Raw genomic sequence first — 20,336 nt, 5'->3', positions numbered from 1 at the left:
CAATTATGTTTGAGAGGTAGCACTGGTTTAAATGAATAATCTGAAGCAAAGAGAAAATAAATCTGCAAAAAAAGAAAGAAGGAAAGAAAGAAAAAGAAGTGAATGCATGTGGTAACACACTGTTTTGAGCCATTTGTTCACATTGATAGATTGATTTCTTTTGACTGATTTTTTTTACCCAAAACACAAAACTGTTGGTAAAGCTGTAAAGTTAAATATGGTTGGTGAAGATGAGCTTGTCAAGAGCTTTTTAAAAGTAGAATAAGTCATTGACTCATCAAAGTTATGTTAGAGAACCATATGAAGTAATATATTAATTGTATATATAGTTGTTACCTTATTTATTGTTTTCAGTTTTATTAGTTTCAGTTTTTATTCTTAATTTTTTGTAACTGGCCACCTTGTAACTCAGTCAGCGAAGAATCTGTCTGCAATGCAGGAGACCCGGGTTCAATTCCTGGGTCAGGAAGATCCCCTGGAGAAGGAAATGGCAACCCACTCCAGTATCCTTGCCTGGAGAATCCCATGGACAGAGGAGTCTGGCAGGCTACAGTCCATGGGGTCAGAAGAGGTGGACACGACTTAGCAACTAAACCACCCACCATCTCTTATTTTTTGTATAACTGAACAAATCATTTCTCCAGGAAATGGAATTACATAAATACACTGTCTGAATATTTATGTCCTAGTAATATACTGACATTAAAAATTATAGTTGGGTTTACCAAATGCTGGCTAAGACATAGGAAAATTGGAACACTCATACATTGCTGGTGGGGATGTAAAACGGTACAGCCATTTTGGAAAACAATTTGGCAGTTTCTTAAAAAAATTAAATGTCCAGCTATAATATGACCTTCTGGGCATTTATCCCAGAGAAATGAAAACTTCCATTCACAAAGAAACCTGTGCATGATGTTTATAGCAGCTTTATGTATAATAGCCAAAAACTGGTGAAAACCCAGATTTCCTTCAACTGTTGAATGGTTAAACAGACTGTGGTACATCTATACCATACTACTCAATAATAAAAACAAACTACTGATGTATGAAATAATTTAGATGAATCTTCAGAGAATTATGCTGAGTGAGAAAGTCTCCAAAAGTTATGAATAGTATGATTCCAGCCATAGGCATACCAAGTTTTATTGTGCTTTGCTTACTGAACTTTGCAAATACTGCATTTTTTTGTTTCTTTTCTTCTTCTTTTTTATTTTTTTAACAAATTGAAGGTTTGTGGCAAGTACATCAAGCAAGTCTACTGATGCCATTTTTTCCAACAGTAGTTGCTCACTCACTTTGTATCTCTGTCACATTTTGGTAATCCTCACAATATTTCCAACTTTTCATTATTATTGTATTTGTTATGGTCATCTGTGATCCATGATCTTTGATGTTACTTTTATCACGTTTTTAAGGCTCAGATGATGGTTAGCATTTTTAGCAATGAAGGGTCTTTTAATTAAGGTATTACATTTTTTTAGACAGTGCTATTGCACACTTAATACAGTATAGTGTAAACATAACATGCACTGGGGAGGCAAAAATTTAGTGTGACTTGCTTTATTACGGTATTTGCTTTATTGCATAGTCTGGAACCGAACCCACAGTATCACTGAGGTATGTCTGTTCTTGAATGACGAAATTATGGAGGTGAATAGATTAGTAGTTGCAGTGGTTTAACATGGGGGAAAGACAGAGGAGAAGTGGGTGTAGCTATTAAAGGGCAACAGGAGAGACCCCTGGTAATGGAAATGGCCTGCATCTTGATTATATGAATTTAGTCCTGGCTGTGATGGCTATGGTTTTGCAAGATGGTACCATTCGGGCAAAGTGTGTAAGTGATTTATGAGATCTCTCTCTGTTATTACCTACAATCTACAGTCATATCAAAATAGATGTTTAATTAAAAATATAAAGCAATGTTTACTAAAAGGTAACATCAATTCAGTGTTGAATTGATGAGTGCACACTCAGGATTGTTTCATAAACCTTTCTATTTTTTTAGCAAATAAATACATATAAAATGTTACAGAAGCATTGTAAAACTTGAAAACAATTCAATATCATAAACAGTACAATGAATAAATATACTATGGTTAGCCACATGTAAAATACTAGACAGCAGTGAAAATTAATGAAAATAAGCTTCAGAATTGGTGAATCTCAATAACTTCGTGTTGAGTGAAATAAGCATATCACAGAAGATAAGGTAAAGTATGAATCCATTTATGTAAACATAAAAATGTGATAAACTTTTCTATTTAAATTAAGTCCCATTACTCCCTGGCAAATAGTTGAGGAAAAATTGGAGACAGTGACAGACTATTTTCTTGGGCTCCAAAATCACTGCAAATGGTGACTGCAGCCATGAAATTAAAAGATGCTTGCTCCCTGGAAGAAAAGTTGTGACAAACCTAGACAGTGTATTCAGTAACAGAGACATCACTTTGCCGACAAAGATCCATATAGTTAAAGCTGAGACTTTTCCAGTAGTAAGCAGTCAACCAACTCTGAGTTAGCTGACTATGCTCTTCTATGTATCTAAGGAAACTGATTTTATTTTATCAAATAGTAGACTGGTGTTCAAGTTGTCACAAATTAAAACACAATTCTCAGTGAGCTTTTAATCTCAGAATTTAAAAAGGATCACGATATTTTCCTAGCAACTCAAAGACACTGTAGTATATACCTATTTAATAGCATCGTGCTTGGTTGAACACATCCTTCCAACCATGGAGCATTTAATGGCTGTTTCTTAATACTACTTCCCTACAAGTTCAGCTTAATTTCATTTGGGATATTAACTAATACTGTGTGAAGCAGATAGCTGGTGGTAAGTTGTTATATAACACAAGGAGCCCAGGCTGGCGCTCTGTGACTACCTAGATAGGTGGGATGAGGTGGGGGGAGGGAGGCTCACAAAGGAGGGGATATCTGTATAATTATGGCTAATTCACATTGTTGTATGGCAGAAACCAACACAGCATTGTAAAGCAATTTTCAAAAAAAATAAAATGTCATTTCAACACTGTATTGGGATCTTAAAAAAATTTTTTAAAATGTATTCTGTGTGCCAATATTGAGGGAAATTCTAAGACAAAAGAAGAAATGTCCCCAAATGGGTGGATTAGTTAGATAATTTTAGATAAATTATAAATTATAATCAGTTAGATAAATTAGTTAGCAAATTTAAAAAAATTTGCTAAATTTCCTCATATATTTACAAAACACTTCCTAACTGACTCCACCCTTAACTGACGACAGACTTGATCTCTTTTAAAATATCTAATCTCTTCCTGATTTATTGTTATAGACTCCTTGACAAGTGTTTTTGTTTGTTTGTTGTGACCCATGACTTTCAAAAAGGGTGCATCTCTGGGAGCAGTGGTGCTATTGTATTCAGAGCTGTTTTTCTTCACAAATGGTAATCCTATGATTCAAATTAGAAGAGTGAATATATATTCTGATATTTCTATTCTCTATGTCTTATAGGATTTATGAGATTAAATGAGTTAATATACACAAAATGCTTAGAATAGTGCCTGACACATAGTAAATGTTATATACCCCAGCCATTATTAATATTTATATTTGTTATTATTTATGTTGTTTGCTTGGCTCAGTTCTTGATGAATATTCCCTTGAAACCTCAGTAATTTTAACTCATTTTCAAGCATACTATTGTAATGTCAGATAGTTATCAAAATAATATTTTGAGTTTTAAGTTCTAATGTGGAAGGTAGTTTAAAAATATCCATTTTAATTGTAAAACATAACGGAATAGTACATGTACAGAATAGTACACAGTACAAATATAGCTTAATGGTTTATTACAAAGTGAATATCCATGTAGCCCATTTCAGGTCAAGAAGTAGTACTTTGTCACTTCCCAGAACCCCTCTTCCACACTCCCTCCCAATCCCTGACTAGTAAAATCATTTCCTTGCTTTTCTTCTTATCGGAACTCAAGCACATGTCCATAATTCTCTGTAGTTTAGTCTATTTAAAAAACTTTATGTAAATTAAATTGACATAAATTCTTTCGTATCTGATTTTATCTCAACAGATTTATCTATAAGAATCATCCATGTTATTGTCTGAGTGAAGTTCATTCATTTTCATTGTTGCATAGAATTCTATTGTGTGAATATATCATAATTTATCACTTCTCACCAATTGGCCTTTGTGCTGTTTCCAGGTTTTTTATATTATGAATAATATTTCCATGAACATTCTTGAACTTGTCTCATGAATAACACATGTAGGCATTTATTGTTGGCTGTATACCTAGGAGTGGAAATGGTGGTCATAGGGTATATATATCTTCAAATTTAAAAGATAGTTTTAAGCTATTTTCCAAGTTTTTTCTACTAACATTACTTCTGCCATCAGTGTTAGAATTTCCAGTGTTCTGCATACTTTCAAATATTGATATTATCAGATGTTTTCATTCTGGCCATTCTAATGGGATGCTGTGGTATCTCATGGTGACTTTAATTTCCATTTCCTTCATTACTTGTGATGTAGAACTCTTTATATTTATAGGCCATTTAGATATCCTCTTGAGTGAAGCACTTATCTAAATCTCTTGCCCATGTTACTATTGCATTGACTTTTCCTCATTAATTTGTTGTGGATCTGGGTCTGCTGCTCATTATATTTACTGTAGTTGTCGTCCTCAGTTTGTGGCTTGCGTTTTTCACTCTCTTCGTGGTATCTTTTGAAAAACAGAAGTTTTGAATTTAATGTCCGATTTATGAAAACTCTTTCTTTCATGATCTTTTATGATTAGATTTAACGTAGTCCAATTTATCAACTCCTTCTTTCATGGTTTTTCTGTTCTGATTTAGAAGCCTTTCTTTACCCTGAGGTCATAAATATATTCTCTAATATTATATTCTAGAAGCTTGTATAACTTGGATTTCATATTTTTGTACATGGTATGAGGTAAAGGTCACTTTTTATTTTTTTACCCACAAGGGCCTTCAATTTGTCTGAACACAAATTGTCAAAAAGATCATCCTTTTCTTGCTCTTTTGCAGTCCCATCTTTGTTATAAATCAGCTTTCCACAAATAAGTGAATGTTTCTTGGCTTTACGTGTCTGAATCTTTGTGACCCTTTGGACTGTAGCCTGCCAGGCTCCTCTGTCCATGGGATTTTTTAGGCAAGAATACTGGAGTGGGTTGCTATTTCCTCCCTGGACTCTTCCTGATCCAGGGACTGAACCCATGTCTCCTGTGTCTTCTGCATTGCAGGCAGATTCTTTACCCACTGAGCCATCAGGAAACCCTGTTTTAATTATGTAGTTTTATATAATTCTTGATATGAGGATAATTTTGACCTTTCTTATCTTCATATACATTTTGGATCAGCTTGTCAAATTCTACAAAACAAAATAAAGAAAACAAAGCAAAAGCCTACTAGAATTTTAACTGGGATTATATTAAATCTATAAAAGGTTTGGCATATACTGATTAATTTCCAATGTAGGGGGGATATTCTGAAAGTTTTTAGAACTTATTTTACCTTAATTCGCCAGAAAACATACTGTAGATTTCAGTTCATTAAAATTTATTAAAATTTGTCTTATGGTCTAAAAGAGGATCAATTTTTATAAATAAGTTGTACATACTTAAAAAGAATGCCATTTCAGCATGTGTTGAGGGCAGTGTTCTGTGTCAGTGAATTAGTTCAAGTTTATTAATTGTTCAACTATTCTAAGTTCTTACTGATATTTTGTCTGTTTATCCTAATACTACTAAAACATATATGTTAAGATCTTCCATATGATTGTAGATTTCTTTAGTTCTCATTATAGTACTGTTAATTTCTTTTTATACATTATGTGGCTGTGTTGTAATATGTATACATTTTAGAGTTACTGTATTTTCCTGGCGAGTTAAACTTCTGTCATGAAATATGCTGTTTTATCTCTGGGAATGCCTTCAAATTTTCTGTGTTTTATTTTTGTATATTATACTATGTTTTTTGGTTGGAGTTGCATGGCATCCCTTTGATAGTCTTTTACTTTCTATTTTTTGTTTCGTTTTGCTTTAGTTTTGTCAATTATAGCATATAAACAAAAAAACTCAATCCAGTGATCTTTTTCTCTTAATTGGAATTGTTTATTTTTCACTTAATGTAAATAATAATTAAAACTTGAGTTTAAATTCAGATATGCCATGCAGACACTAATTAAAAGAAGCTAGTAACTCTGGACCCCAGCCCCTTCCTTCTGCCTCTTCAAGGCTGCCATCAGCAGAGTTCAGCTTCTTAGTCATCAAGTTGCCCCTTCTGGATCTGTCAGTTCCCTCAGAGAATGGGCTTGTGCTCAGTCACATCCGACTCTGTGCAACCTCATGGACTGTAGCCCACCAGGCTCCTCTGTCCATGGGATGCTCCAGGCAAGAATACTGGAGTGGGTTGCCGTGCCCTCCTCCAGGGGATCTTCCTGACCCAGGGACTGAACCCACATCTCCTTCGTCTCCTGCACTGCAGGCAGAGTCTTTACTCACTGAATGACTAGAAAACCTGCCCCCAAAGAGTAAGTAGTTTAAAATGTCAGGCTCATCTCCTTGGTTCTCAGTCTCCCCAAATCTTGTCCTGGTTACTCTTCATTATTTTTTGGCTTTCCAGTGCCTTGGAGAATATGTTTTTATATTTTGTTCAGTTTTTCTGGCAATTTGTCCAAATTATCTACTTTGTCATTATTGAATTTCCGCAATCATATTTTTTTAAAGCCTATAAAGAATATACGTGCTTTAGTCAATAGAAACTGTCTGAATATCAAAGAAGAAATTATATAAAATTGAAATTGTTTTCAAAATTTCAATAATAATAATGATAAATTGTAACCTTTTGGTCATGATCCTTTTGCAATCTTAGTGCTATAGTAACCCTACTCAAAGATGTGTGATAGTCTATACCAGGTCAGCAATACATTTTAAGGTTGCAATATGATGACAGATACAGAAATCAATGGCATAATATAATCTCAAAAGCCTAGGGAAAATCCGCAGTGTATTGTCTTTTTTCTTAGGATGTAACCAGCTAATCTCTTATAAATAAAATGTACACCATGATGTCATATGTTTCACTTAGTGAGTTATCGCAAATGCTCTTTTTTAAGAAGTAGTTCTTTGAACTGAAGCCCTATCTGCCTTTCTAATTACTCTTTTAAAATTTACATTGTGAAATTTCCCCAAGTATTTAATTTGTATACATGTGTAAAGTTATTTGATAAGAGCCCTGTATATGTTTTGAAATGGATTTACCAATTCTGTTTCCCCCTGGTGTTTAGCAAAATTTAAATGGATTTTTTCTTTCTTCTGCTAAGACTCATCTTTATTAATATATAGCTTTAAGTTGAATATTAATACATCTTACTCTGAAAATCAATATTCAACTTATGCTTGGGCATTTCCAAAATAAAAGAATTGTTTGAAATATTGAGAGTAACAAAAATATAGGTTAGGTGTAAATATTCTACATTTTCTTGAAATATGTAACACTAAATATTATAGTTCTGATACTATTCAAGCACCTCCAGAGCAAAAACCCTGTGAAATAATCCTGCTTTACCTACAATAGGTACTTATCTATTAATGTTGCTTTATGGACTCTAGTGAAGACTGATTTTCCTATTGGTAGAAATAAGTCAAAGTTCTTTTTCAGCATGGGCTTTGAAGTCAGACAAGTCTGGTGTTTCAATAGAGAGTCTCTGTTGGCCAGCTTGACTTTGGGTTCCTTAACGTTTTTAAAGTTTGTTTCCTTATTTATTAAAATTGAGACATATCTGTGTGATGGGTCCACACGCAGGAAACTCTGAGCCACAAGGACTTTCTCAAATTCCAGAACACCAGTTTGCAACAATCTGGGGCCTGTGTGTTCTATTACAGGGTTTCTGTGTAGAGTTTTGGGTTTATTCTGCATTTTACTTGGATTAAAGATTTAAACACATTAATATATGCTCTTTTCATTCTCTTTACAAAGATGCTTTTTTAAAAAATAACTTTATTACTAATTACATTTTATGTGGGAGCAATATGGTAGGGGATTTTATCAGAAAATCCCAAGTGCTACTGGTCTAGAACAGAGGTCAGCAGACTGTATCTGGAGGGCGGAATTTGGCCACAGCCTATATCTGTAAATACAGTGTTACTGGGGCAGGATTCATTTGTTGTGTAGTATTATCTAGGGCTGCTTTTGTGTTGCATTGGCAGAGTTGTGTAGTGGTAACAGAGACTATATGGCTTATGGAGCTTAAAATATTTATTATCTGAGCCTTTATAGAAAAAGTTTCCCAAGCCTGGCTTAGAGTATAAGAAAAATAGAAAGTCAATCTCAGGGCTTGTTCTAAACTTTTTCAGTGGATCCCCTATTAGTTCAGTACTTTCTGTGTCTGCCTTCTTCTTCCTGTCCCAAGAAGAGTACTAAACTAGCCTGAGCTCTTCTGTCTTGTGCTTCTTCATTTTCCTGGAATAAACACTGATCAGTCTCTTATACCTGAATTAACTTATGCTCTTAGGAGCAATTTTTTTTTTTTAAAAGGAATTGGACAAAGTTTATTCAATGGCATGAGTCTTTTAAAAGTAGAGCTTTAGTCCTTTTGGCATCTGGGCAGGAGCAATTTTTAAGGCGTCAACAGTGTCATCTTGGAATGCTCAGGTAGGCAAATTGTCATTTCATTTTAGTGGTCAGGTTTGTTTCTATAAAGTTACTATCTTTTAAAAATGCATCTATTGTGTGTGTGTGTGTATATATATATATATATATGCCTCTTTAAGTATATAGTCTCTATCTATGTCTTTATTCTTTTCAGCTCATAGCCTTACTTATGCAGTCCTCAATACTTTTGCCCATGTATCTGAAAACTGGACTCATCATGTCTTTAAGACTGAGATTTGGCTTATATCCAAGGAACCATACAGTATAGTGGTCAAAAATGTAGTTGTGATCACAGAGGGGGAATGAGAGGATGGGACGAATTGAGACAGTAGCAGTGAAACATATACATTATCGTATGTGAAATTACATGGCCAGTGGGAATTTGTTGAAGACACAGGGAGCTCAAATGGCATGCTCTGTGACAACCTAGAAGGATGGCATGGGGTGGGAGGTGGAGGGGGAGGTTCAAGAGGGAGGTACATATGTATTCCTATGGCTGATTCATGTCAATGTATGGCAGAAACCAACACAATATTATAAAGCAATTATCTTCCAATTAAAAATAAATAAATTTAAAAATAATGTAGTTTATTTGATTATGATACTTCCCAGGTGGCGCTAGTGGGAAACAACCCACTTGCCAATGCAGGAGATTCAGGTTTGACCCCTGAGTCGGGAGCATCCCCTGGAGGAGAAAATGGCAATCCACTCCAGAATTCTTGCCTGGAGAATCCCATGGACAGTGGAGCCTGGCGGGCTATAGTCCATGGGGTCACAAAGAGTCGGACACGACTGAAGTGACTTAGCACATAACTACATAAGCCCGTGCCTCATAATAATAACAAATAAATGGTTATGATAATTTTATATCATTATTATTATATTTATAATAATGTCTATTCAGATCCAAATAGGCAGCTGTTTGTAACAGAAATGTATATTGTTTTAAGCAGTGTGACAGTATTTTTAGTTAACATGTTTGATACTTCTTATGTGCCAGTACTTACAGTTTCAAGTACTTAATATATACTTTTATTCATTTTAACTCTCATAATAACTCTTAAGATTGTTATTAGTACTGTTTTTATCAGCCCTGATTTTACAAATGAGGAAACTGAGACACAGAGAGGTTAGTAACTTGCTCGAGGCTACATGTTTGGTAAACAGAGGAGTCGGAAGGAAATCCTAGGAAGTCTGCTTCTGAAGTCCTTGCTATCAGGCACTGTGCTATGTTGCCCACAGGTAGCTATGTTCAAGATTAATATTTGCTTACAAAAATTATACCAAGGTATTCCTCTGAGTAATTAATTCCTTCAAGGAACTTAAAATTTAATTTACATGAATTTATATAAACTGTGTCAGAAATAATTGTTTTTTATAAAGAGTTTTGCAATTATAAAATAAATACTGATCTTTACTGACTCAGACTTTTTTTTTTTTTAACCAATTTTCATTCTTCCTATGCTTTTTGATTTACATACGCACCATCTTTTAATGAAATCCAGAAAAGGAAACTAAACCAAAAGTTAGTTTGCCAAGGCTAAAATGAATGGCTCTGGGGTGTTTCCTGTTGAATGACACTTAAGGATTTACTGCGGCTCTCCTGGCTGCTTCCTTATCTCTCAACGAACCTCATAAGATGGAAATTCACACAAGCACCCTGAGTCATACGTGGAGTCATATGGTGAGCTTTTCTTAGCATTGTCCTTTAGCCGAAAAGAATATTGAGTGTTGTGTAAGGATGCAACATGGAGTAGTGGAAGGAACTCTGGATTTGGTATTTCAAATCCTGGATTCAAAATCAGATTCCATCAACTATTAACTTTTTATAACCTTGGACAAATCACTCAACAGTTGAGTTTCAGTCATTGTACTAGAAAACAGAGATAATAATGTCTATATTGTATGATTATTTCTGAGAATTAAATAGAAAGTGAAAGTGTGTCCTAAATATTAATTCAACTTTAAATTGCATTTTATTCTCCTTTTAAGATCTTGGTGAGGAGCACGCATACATATCAAATGAAATTGTGTTTATAAAATACAGACTACATAACTCACCATTCTTCTTGGATTACTGCATTTAAATATATGTTTTACTTGGCAGTATCACACCACACCTGTCAAAAAATGATAGCAATGAGAAAAATCTAACCACTTCCAGGATCAGTTTTGTTCAGAGTAATACTCAGGTTCTGTAATATCCAGATGGAAGCCTCTTGCAAATATTTTTTCCTTTGTTCCTTGACAGTGAAGAAACCAGTCACTGTCTCAAGACAGTCATGTGTAATGTCTTCATCGCCTATGAAACTTGTATGACACACATGGAAGGTATTTTAGATACATCATGTGTTGGGTGGTTTTTGTATCCAAAGAGATATGGGTTCTTTAGAGACTTAGAAGAGCTTAATTTTCATTATAACCTCATGATGTAATCAGAAAAGTATTAACATATTCCTTTTGCAATTAAATTAACAAAGTAAGGTGACAAATCTATTTATAAGAAAATATTCTGGATGACTATACAACTTGTTCTCTGTGTTGTGTGCATTCGTGAGTATTTGACTTGGTGTGTAGTAGGAGATTAGGAATAATTTCACTTTTAGCTGTGGTTGTGAGAATGTGGAAATAAAATCAATTTCTGATCACCACAGACTGAGGATTTGTCATAAAATATTCTCAAGTGATATTTTCTCTGAGGCTGGTAATCCTCTGACATGAACCAATGAAGTGAAATCATGGAGGAAAAAGATACACGGTTTGTCTGTATAGCAACCAAATAGTTGGTAGGTGTCACAGCTACTCATTCAGAAAGGAGTCTTTCTAGAATCTGCCAGATAGTCCCCTTGGAGCTCTGAGCCTTCACAGAGTTCCTTCTGTTGTTGGTTCCTACTGAGGTTGTCATAGGAAAAAAGATAATGTCTGCTGGTTGATGGAGCGGTGCAGCTTTACTTAGGAAATCTGGCAGAAACAGGGCATTTGTCCTAATATTTTTCATAATGACTTAACATGACAGTTTCAAGGTGTTAGAAAGCTAACCTGGCCATATATAGTTCCTATCAGGGAAGGCTATGGTTGTATCTACAGCTAAAATCTCTACAATTAATAGGTATATTCTAGAGATGCTGAAATATTAACGTTATGATCTTTTGCTGGGAGCTATGGTAATTTGTAACCATATCTTTCAGGAATTTGTTTGCATCCAAAAATGGGGAAAGGGCTATGTGCTGTTGAACCCCAGTCAGTCATTAAATTCCTTGTAATCAGGAGATGAAGAAGTCTGAAATGCCTCTTCTTAGAATTAGCCAAAATAATGAAAGTCTAATAGATAAAGTTTAGGGCTGTAATCTTTGCCTTTAAGGATGGCTTCACATAAAATGAGATCATCTTGGCTCATGTTAGCCTTAGTAATTCAATTCCCATCCTTGGATATCCTTGTGTACTCTCTCTTTTCACAGTGTAAAAGTTTTTTTATGATGTATATTGCTTTTGCAGGTATTCCTCCAAGCAGTTCTTTGCCTTTCCATAAATTTATAGGGACCATATAACAGTTTAACACATTTAATAAACAGACTTTATATGGAAATAATTTTATGATTTGTAGTGAGTTAAAGTTTATCTTAAAAAGTTCTGTTTTAGGTTTGCAAAGCAAACGAATCATTAGGTGATTTAAGAGCCCATAGTAATGATAATTTAAATAAAAACTTTAATGTAAACCTTCTGCTCCAATATTCATTCACTTTTCCTTCAAGCTAAGAGGGAAATCTGGACTATGTACTGGGGGCAGTGTTTAATAAGACAAAACATCTCTTTATGAAATTATTTTGCTTACATTTGTAAAAGTGACATCTTAAGAGGCTACTCCTGTAACTGACAAAAGAACAGAGGAGCGGCGGGTCAAACAGCTTTTACTAGGCCATGCCATCCTGAGTTTGCGTTTGTAACTTACAGGTTCACATTTGTTTGGGTCCACATTTTTTGTATAACTTCTTCTTAAGTTTATTTATATAATTTGTTCCTACCGGTGCCCTGGGTCATTTATTACACCTATTAACTTCTCTCTCTGAAGAGATTCTGCCAGAATTCCTTAACAACTGTCTTTGAGTCTGTTTCTTCTCTTTTTAAATTTAAGATCGAGGGTTTGCTGGCATAGTGTGTGTTGAGCCTGTTTTGCTGCTAGTCTGATTATATTTTTCTGTGGATAAACAGAGGTAAAAGTAGTTCACCAAACTTCTCCGTTTTGTGTGTGGAAACACTTTTCAAAAATATAAAACAAAAATTAAAAAAACCTTACATTCAGTGCCAGTTGGGGCAACTTCTTAACCTTATATTCAGATGCTTCACTGACTTCTAAGGAGAGATTTCATTTTATATCCTTTATATTCTGTCCATAGGTGGAGATGCGTATTCTTTTGTTATCATACTTTTGCTTTGCTTGAGAAAACCTAGACTGGGAAACCTTCCCTAACCTATTTTTGGCTGAGAGTAACCTGCACTATAATTATCAGGATTCCTGTTTGTTCAAGTCCATTTCTCTCCTAAAATAATCTCAAAATTATTTAATCATATGGATTAGAAATGTCTAATTAAAATGTAACTTAAAACAGAATAGACTGTTAAATGGTGCAGGCAGTTTTAAAATTACATATACATGATACCATATTAGCTGGTTGAGAAAGGAAACATTCTTTAATGTTAAGCAATAGTTTAATATTATTTCAGTAAATTTAATTAATGCTATTTTGGAAAATTATGTTGAGGTATTTAAAATGATCAGCCCAATTTTTAATCAGGTTGTTTGTGTTTTGATATTGAGTTGTGTAAGCAGTTTACATATTTTGAATCTTAACCCTTTATTGGTCATATCATTAGCAAACATTTTCTCTTATTCATAGTCTTGCATTTAGGCAGTTGATCCACTTTGAGTTTATTTTTGTATATGAGATGAGAAAATGTTCTTATTTTATTCTCTTACATGTAGTTGTCCAGTTTTCCCAGTAACACTTATTGAAGAGTCTGTTTGTTTCTCTATTGTATATTCTTTTTGTTTTGTCCATGGTTCCTTTTGCTGTGTGAAAGCTTTAAAGTCTAAGTGGGTTTCATTTGTTTGTTTTTGTTTCTTTTGCCCTAGATCTTTTGTTTCTTTTCTCCTCCATCTTTTGGATCTAGGAGACAGATCCAAAAAAATACTCTTACAATTAATGTTGAAGAGTGTTTTGCCTATATTTTCTTCTAGGAGTTTTATAGTTTCTAGTCTTATGTTTAAGTCTTTAACCCACTTTGAGTTTATTTTTGCATATGGTGTGAGAACATGCTTTAATTTTATTCTTTTACATATAGATGTCCAGTTTTCCCAGCAGCACTTACTGAAGAGTTTGTCTTCTCTCTGTTGTATATTCTTGCCTCTGTTGTTGTGGATTAGTTGGCCATAGGTGTGTGGGTCTATTTCTGGGCCCTCTGTTCTGTTCCACTGAGCCCCGTTCCTGTTTTTGTGACAGTACCATACTGTTTTGATTACTGTAGTTTTGTAGTAAATGGGCAGAAGGCTTTTTCAAAGAAGATACTCAGATAACCAACAGACATAGGAAACAGTGTTTCATTGCTTCCCAGGTGGTGCAGTGGTAAGGAATCCGCCTGCCAATGCAGGAGACGAAGGAGACTCCTTTGATCCCTGGGTCAGAAGAGCCCCTGGAGTAGGAAATGACAACCCACTCCAGTACTCTTGCCTTGGAAATCCCATGGACAGAGGAGCCTGGGAGGCTACAGTCCATGGGGTTGCAAAGAGTCAGACATGACTAAGCGGCTAGCACACTATCATTAGAGAAATGCAAATAAAAATCACAGTGAGATATCACTTCACATCATCAGAATGACAATCATCAAAAAAACACAAACAGCAAATTTTGGCAAGGATCTGGAGTAAAGGGAATCCTAGTACACTGTTGATGTGAGTGTAAATTGGTGCAGCCACTATGGAAAACAGGGGGCTTCCCAGGTGGCGCAGCGGGGAAGAAACCGCCTGGCAATGCAGACAGTGCAGGAGATGTGGGTTTGATCCCTAGGTCAGGAAGATTGCCTGGGGTAGGAAATGGAACCCACTCCGGCATTCTTGTCTGAACAATTCCACGGACAGAGGAGCCTGGCGGGCTACAGTCCATGAGGTCACAAAGAATTGGACATGATTGAACACAGTACAGCATACGTAAAACAGTATGCAGATTCCTCAAAACACTAAAAATAGAACTACCATATGACCCAGAAATTCCACTCCTGGATATATATATATGAAGAAAAGGAAAACATTAATTCAAAAAGATACATGTGCCCCAGTGCTCATAGCAGCATTATTTATAATAGCCAAGATGTGGAAGCAACCTAAGTGTCCATCAACAGAGGTATGAATAAAAAAGATGTGGTGTACATTTATATATATGTATATACATATGAAGATATGGTATATACACACATACATATGGAATATTACTCAGCCATAAAAGAGTGAAATTCTGCCATTTGCAACAACGTGGATGGACTTAGAAGATATTATGCCTAGTGAAATAAGTCAGAGAAAGACAAACACTGTATGTTATCACTTATATGTAGAATTTAAAAAGTAAAACAAATGAATGAATATAACAAAACAGAAACAGACTCATAGATATAGAGAACAAACTAGTGGTTACCAGTGGGAGCAGAAAATGGGTAGGGACAAGACAGGGGTAAGCAATTAAGAGGTATAAACTACTATGTATAAGACACATAACCCGTAAGGATATATTATATGACACAGGAATACAGCCAATATTTTATAATAACTTTAAGTGGAGTATAATCTATAAAAATATTGAATCACTATATTGTACATCTGAAACTAATATAGTATTGTAAATCAACTATACTTCAATTAAAAGATAAATAAGTCATTAAGCCAATGAATTTTTAATAGACTCAGCCACATTTAGAAACTTTTAATATTAAATTCCTGATATGATGGGTTTTAACACAATACTCTGAAAAGATCTTACTTAAAATGTCTATACATACTTTGTTTTTTCTCTAGGGTAGTCTATGTACATAACTTATTTAAATGAATTTAGTAAAAATCAACACTCTCATGACTGAATTTAGTAAAAGCAGCTATATATCATATAATTAGAATTTTTCAACCAGGTATACTGTGTAATCAGGGATTGTTTGAATTGGATTCCCTTCCTTTCAGAAAAAAATGTTGAGTTATCAAGATGATCATGCTTTTAATAAGTATTTTCATAGATTTAATAAATGTATAAAAGCTAGCTTCTAAAGATAAAAAATTATAAAATATACTGCAATAATATATTTTATGTCCAAGTTTAGATTCTGTTATGTGAGGGTTGCTTTTTGCTGTTCTAGGCATCGGTTCAGACATATTATCCAAATAATATCTTATGAGGGACTTCCCTGCCAGTCCAGTGGTTAAGACTTCGCCTTGCAATGCAGGCAGTGAAGGTTTGATCCCAGGTCAGGGATCCCTGCCTCGTGGCCAAAAAAACAAAACATAAAACAAATAGTATCTTATGAGTTTCTTGAACTTGTACTGTGGATTATATACTATATACATAAAGGTTGTAAGAATCATATACATGTGAACTATGTTCCTTTCCAAATTTCTTGTTTTATGAGAGGAGGGGTACAGTTGTGGGCATGTAAATGAAGGTTAAGATTAAAGACTACTAGTTGACAGTTAGAGACTATTGATCACAAAAATTTGCTCTCTCTTTACATAATAATAGAATTATAAGGTAAATTATAAGGTAAACTAAAGACTACACAATGTTAGCTGGAATATAAGAATGCCATGCCCCAATCTTTCTCATAGCTGGGAGTATCCATGTATCTAAATTCTTACCAAAGATATATGGGAAGTTAGGTATGACTTTTCTGGACTTGGGCCTTAAGACATACCCAGTGAGCCAAAAAACAGATGTGTGACTCAAGCTTCTTCCAGGCAGAAGCTGTGCTAGTAGAGGAGCAAGGTGGAAGAGATGTGGTTCATGGGCCGTGTGAACTAGAGACGTGTCAACATGGAATACTGTAGCTTTGGACCTCAATGTTACATAACCTTCACTATACCTAATCTTTGGCTATGAGTGCCTGAAGTCACTTTATTCATGCCCAACTCTGTGAGGCTGTGAACTATAGCCCGCCAGGCTCCTCTGCCCATGGGATTCTCTAGGCAAGAATATTGGAGTGGGTTGTCGTGCCCTCCTCCAGGGAATCTTCCTGACCCAGGGATTGAACCCAGGTCTCTTATGTCTCCTGCCTTGGCAGGCAGGTTCTTTACCACTAGCGCCACCTGGGAAGCCCCTGAGTACCAGAGGCTTAATCATTTAATGTCTCTGTTCAAATCTCTAGTCGGTCTTGGGAGGCTCACAAACTCTTCTCAGCAGGATTGTCATTGCTCCTATACAGTAGTCAAAGCCAATCTTTTTGCTCTGACTTTAATTCTCATGTCCAGCTGTGTCTCCCATTCATAGGATCTTGTTATGTAGCCTTGAAAGTTGTGGATATTACAGTCATACCCCTCCTGCAAGCCCGAATGGTCCTTATTTCTTCTCCAAGCACATTTTTTCTATGTTTGCTGAGAAGGCTCTGTTCTCATTGTGGTTGCAATGATTTTAATAGACGTCTCATCATTCCCTTCTCTCTCAAAGGGCAGGCTTATTAGTTTTTATTTGATTCACATATTCTATCTCAGAGGAAACTTAGAACCAGTTCCCTGGGGTAAGACTGGTAGTCCCATTCACCCCTCACCATCAACTAATGCTTTAACATGGAGCCTGAGCCTGGTAGCTGCTGTGCTGTCCTCAGGATTTACGTAGAAGAATCAACTCATAATGGTATCTTTCTATTACTTTATTAATTAAACTCACCCAAGAATCATTCATTACAACTTCTTCTGTAACATAGTATTTCTAACCTACTAATATTTTTTCTGTCTTGAAGCAATTGTATGTTGTATTCTTTTGCATTTTAAAAATACACAGATTACTAACTCTTTCTCACCTACTCTGAATAAGAAACTTTTCTCTATAATGTTTAGGAGGAAGCGTGATACATCAAAAAGAAATTTGGACTTAGAAGTCTAGACCTAGGCACTAATCCCAGCCCTTCTGTTTACTTAATGTTTGAGCAGGTCAATAAGAGTTATTGGTCTCAGTTTCTTTACCTATAAAATACTATTAATAATTCCTGTCACCCAGAATAGTTGTGCAGGCTAAATGCTGATCTAGACTTAGAATGAGCTCTCTTCAATCACCTTTTAAAATTTAATTTATACTTATAAAAATATAAATATATTTAAATATATTTATATAAAGTATATAAAATTTATGTATTATGTTTAGAAATATAATTTATATTTCTTTAAAATTTTTTTTAATTGTAGGATAATTGCTTTACAATGTACATTTGACAGGAATTCAGTCACTTTTATTTCGAAGAGATCATTTGTTTTAAAGACTAAATGGATTTTTGACTGAGCAATCCTAGTGACAGGAGCTGAAGAAGCAGCGCTGGTTGTCCCGTTTCCCCTCCCCCTTCCCTTCTCCGGTTGACCTCCCGGGCCCCCCACACTCCACAGTCCCGGTCCCACCATGTCCCAGAAACAAGAAGAGGAGAACCCTACGGAAGAGACCGGCGAGGAGAAGCAGGACACACAAGAGAAAGAAGGTATTCTCCCTGAGAGAGCTGAGGAGGCAAAGCTAAAAGCCAAATATCCAAGCCTAGGACAAAAGCCTGGAGGCTCTGACTTCCTCATGAAGAGACTCCAGAAAGGGCAAAAGTACTTTGACTCAGGAGACTACAACATGGCCAAAGCCAAGATGAAGGATAAGCAGCTGCCCAGTGCAGGACCAGACAAGAACCTGGTGACCGATGACCACATCCCCACCCCACAGGATCTGCCCCAGAGAAAGTCCTCGCTCGTCACCAGCAAGCTTGCGGGTGGCCAAGTCGAATGATGCTTCCCGGCGCTCCGCCAGATCCTGAGACGCTGCCCCCTGGGTCCTGTGCTGGCTCCTGCCCCTCCCTGCTTTTGCAGCCAGGGGTCAGGAGGTGGCTCGGGTGCGGGCTGGAGAGGCAGAAGCCCCTGCCCGTCGGTGTCCCAGCGCATGGAGCCCATTGGGCCGAGCACCAAGATCTTGACTCTTTTTTGTTTTTCCTTTTTTTTCCAAGTAATTGTTGGGAGACATCTCAGTGAAATCCTGGGGGTGGGGTGGGGGGGTGTGGGGGGTTGAGAGGGTGGAGTGGGAGATGTGAGGGGTTATGAATTAGGACTTAGAATTGATAACAAAAACATTCCTAACTATCCTCCTCCTTAGCCTTGTGGCTGGGGTGGAGTGGGGGTGGGGTGGGGGAGTGAAGCGGACTAAAGGTGAGGGGTTCTAATTGAGCTGTGTAGAAGAGTGCCTTGCTAGCTTGGATATGACTGGGGACCTGATGTCAGATAAAAGAAACTGTCTAAATATGAAAGATGCAGATGACTCCTCTGGTTCTGCAGAACAGGCTAAGAGCTGAATGTTTATTGTTTGGGTGGGGAAAAAGTGCTGTCCTTGACGTAGATTTGCTGCGGGAAGAAGGGCAGTGAGTGTGGGAGAAAGGGGATGAGCGTGGGGAGCACTACAGAGCCCAGGGGACTTTCTCAGTATTTGAAATAAAAAACAAACAAGAAGATCCACGGGAAAAAAAAAAACAAACCAACCTAGAAAAAAAAAAAAATAAAGACTAAATGATTTTTATGTGCAGAAAATATGCATGTTTGATAAATAGCTATTGTATCTTAATTGAAAATAAGGATAACTGACTTTCTAATATAATTATTCCGCTTGCAATGTGGGAGAACTGAGTTCGATCCTTGGGTTAGAAAGATCCCTGGAGGAGGGCACAGCAACCCACTCCAGTATTCTTGCCTGGAGAATCCCCATGGACAGAGGAGCCTGGTGGGCTAAAGTCCATGGGGTTGCAAAGAGTCGGACACAACTGAGCGAACTAAGCACATCCTTACTATTTATGTATGGCTATTTAAGTTCAGTTCAGTCGCTCAGTCATGTCTGGCTCTTTGCAACCCCATGGACGGCAGCACACCAGGCCTCCCTGTCCATCACCAATTCCTGGAGCCTACTCAAACTCATGTCCATTGAGTCACTGATGCCATCCAACCATCTCATCCTCTGTCGTCCCCTTCTCCTGCTACCTTCAATCCCTCCCAGCATCAGGGTCTTTTCCAATGAGTCAGTTCTTCGCATCAGGTGGCCAAAGTATTGGAGTTTCAGCTTCAGCAACAGTCCTTCCAATGAATATTCAGGACTGATTTCCTTTAGGATGGACTGGTTGGATCTCCTTGCAGTCCAAGGGACTCTCAAGAGTCTTCTCCAACACAAAATTTCAAAAGCATCAATTCTTTGGCACTCAGCCTTCTTTATAGTCCAACTCTCGCATCCATACCTGACCACTGGAAAACCATAGCTTTGACTAGATGGAACTTTGTTGGCAAAGTAATGTCTGTGCTTTTTAATATGCTCTCTAGGTTGGCCATAACTTTCCTTCCAAGGAGCAAGCATCTTTTAATTTCATGGTTGCAGTCACAATCTGCAGTGATTTTGGAGCCCAATAAAATAAAGTCTG

At 36.4% G+C, this 20,336-nt stretch overlaps 1 protein-coding gene and 1 long non-coding RNA gene across 2 annotated transcripts in view; both read left to right on the top strand.

Moving 5' to 3' along the window:
• LOC122422334 overlaps positions 1–20,336 on the top strand; it is a 594,363-nt gene that overhangs the window by 51,467 nt on the left and 522,560 nt on the right. The gene's annotated exons all lie outside the window — the stretch shown is intronic.
• Positions 18,166–19,214, top strand: LOC122422333 (alpha-endosulfine-like). Its single transcript, XM_043438800.1, has one exon. It carries the CDS (start codon positions 18,308–18,310, stop codon positions 18,671–18,673), a length of 366 nt encoding a protein of 121 aa, XP_043294735.1. The 5' UTR covers positions 18,166–18,307; the 3' UTR covers positions 18,674–19,214.

This window comes from Cervus canadensis, chromosome 19 (genome assembly GCF_019320065.1).
Source record: "Cervus canadensis isolate Bull #8, Minnesota chromosome 19, ASM1932006v1, whole genome shotgun sequence".
Lineage (NCBI taxonomy): Eukaryota > Metazoa > Chordata > Mammalia > Artiodactyla > Cervidae > Cervus > Cervus canadensis.
This window is presented reverse-complemented; position numbering and strand designations above follow the sequence as displayed.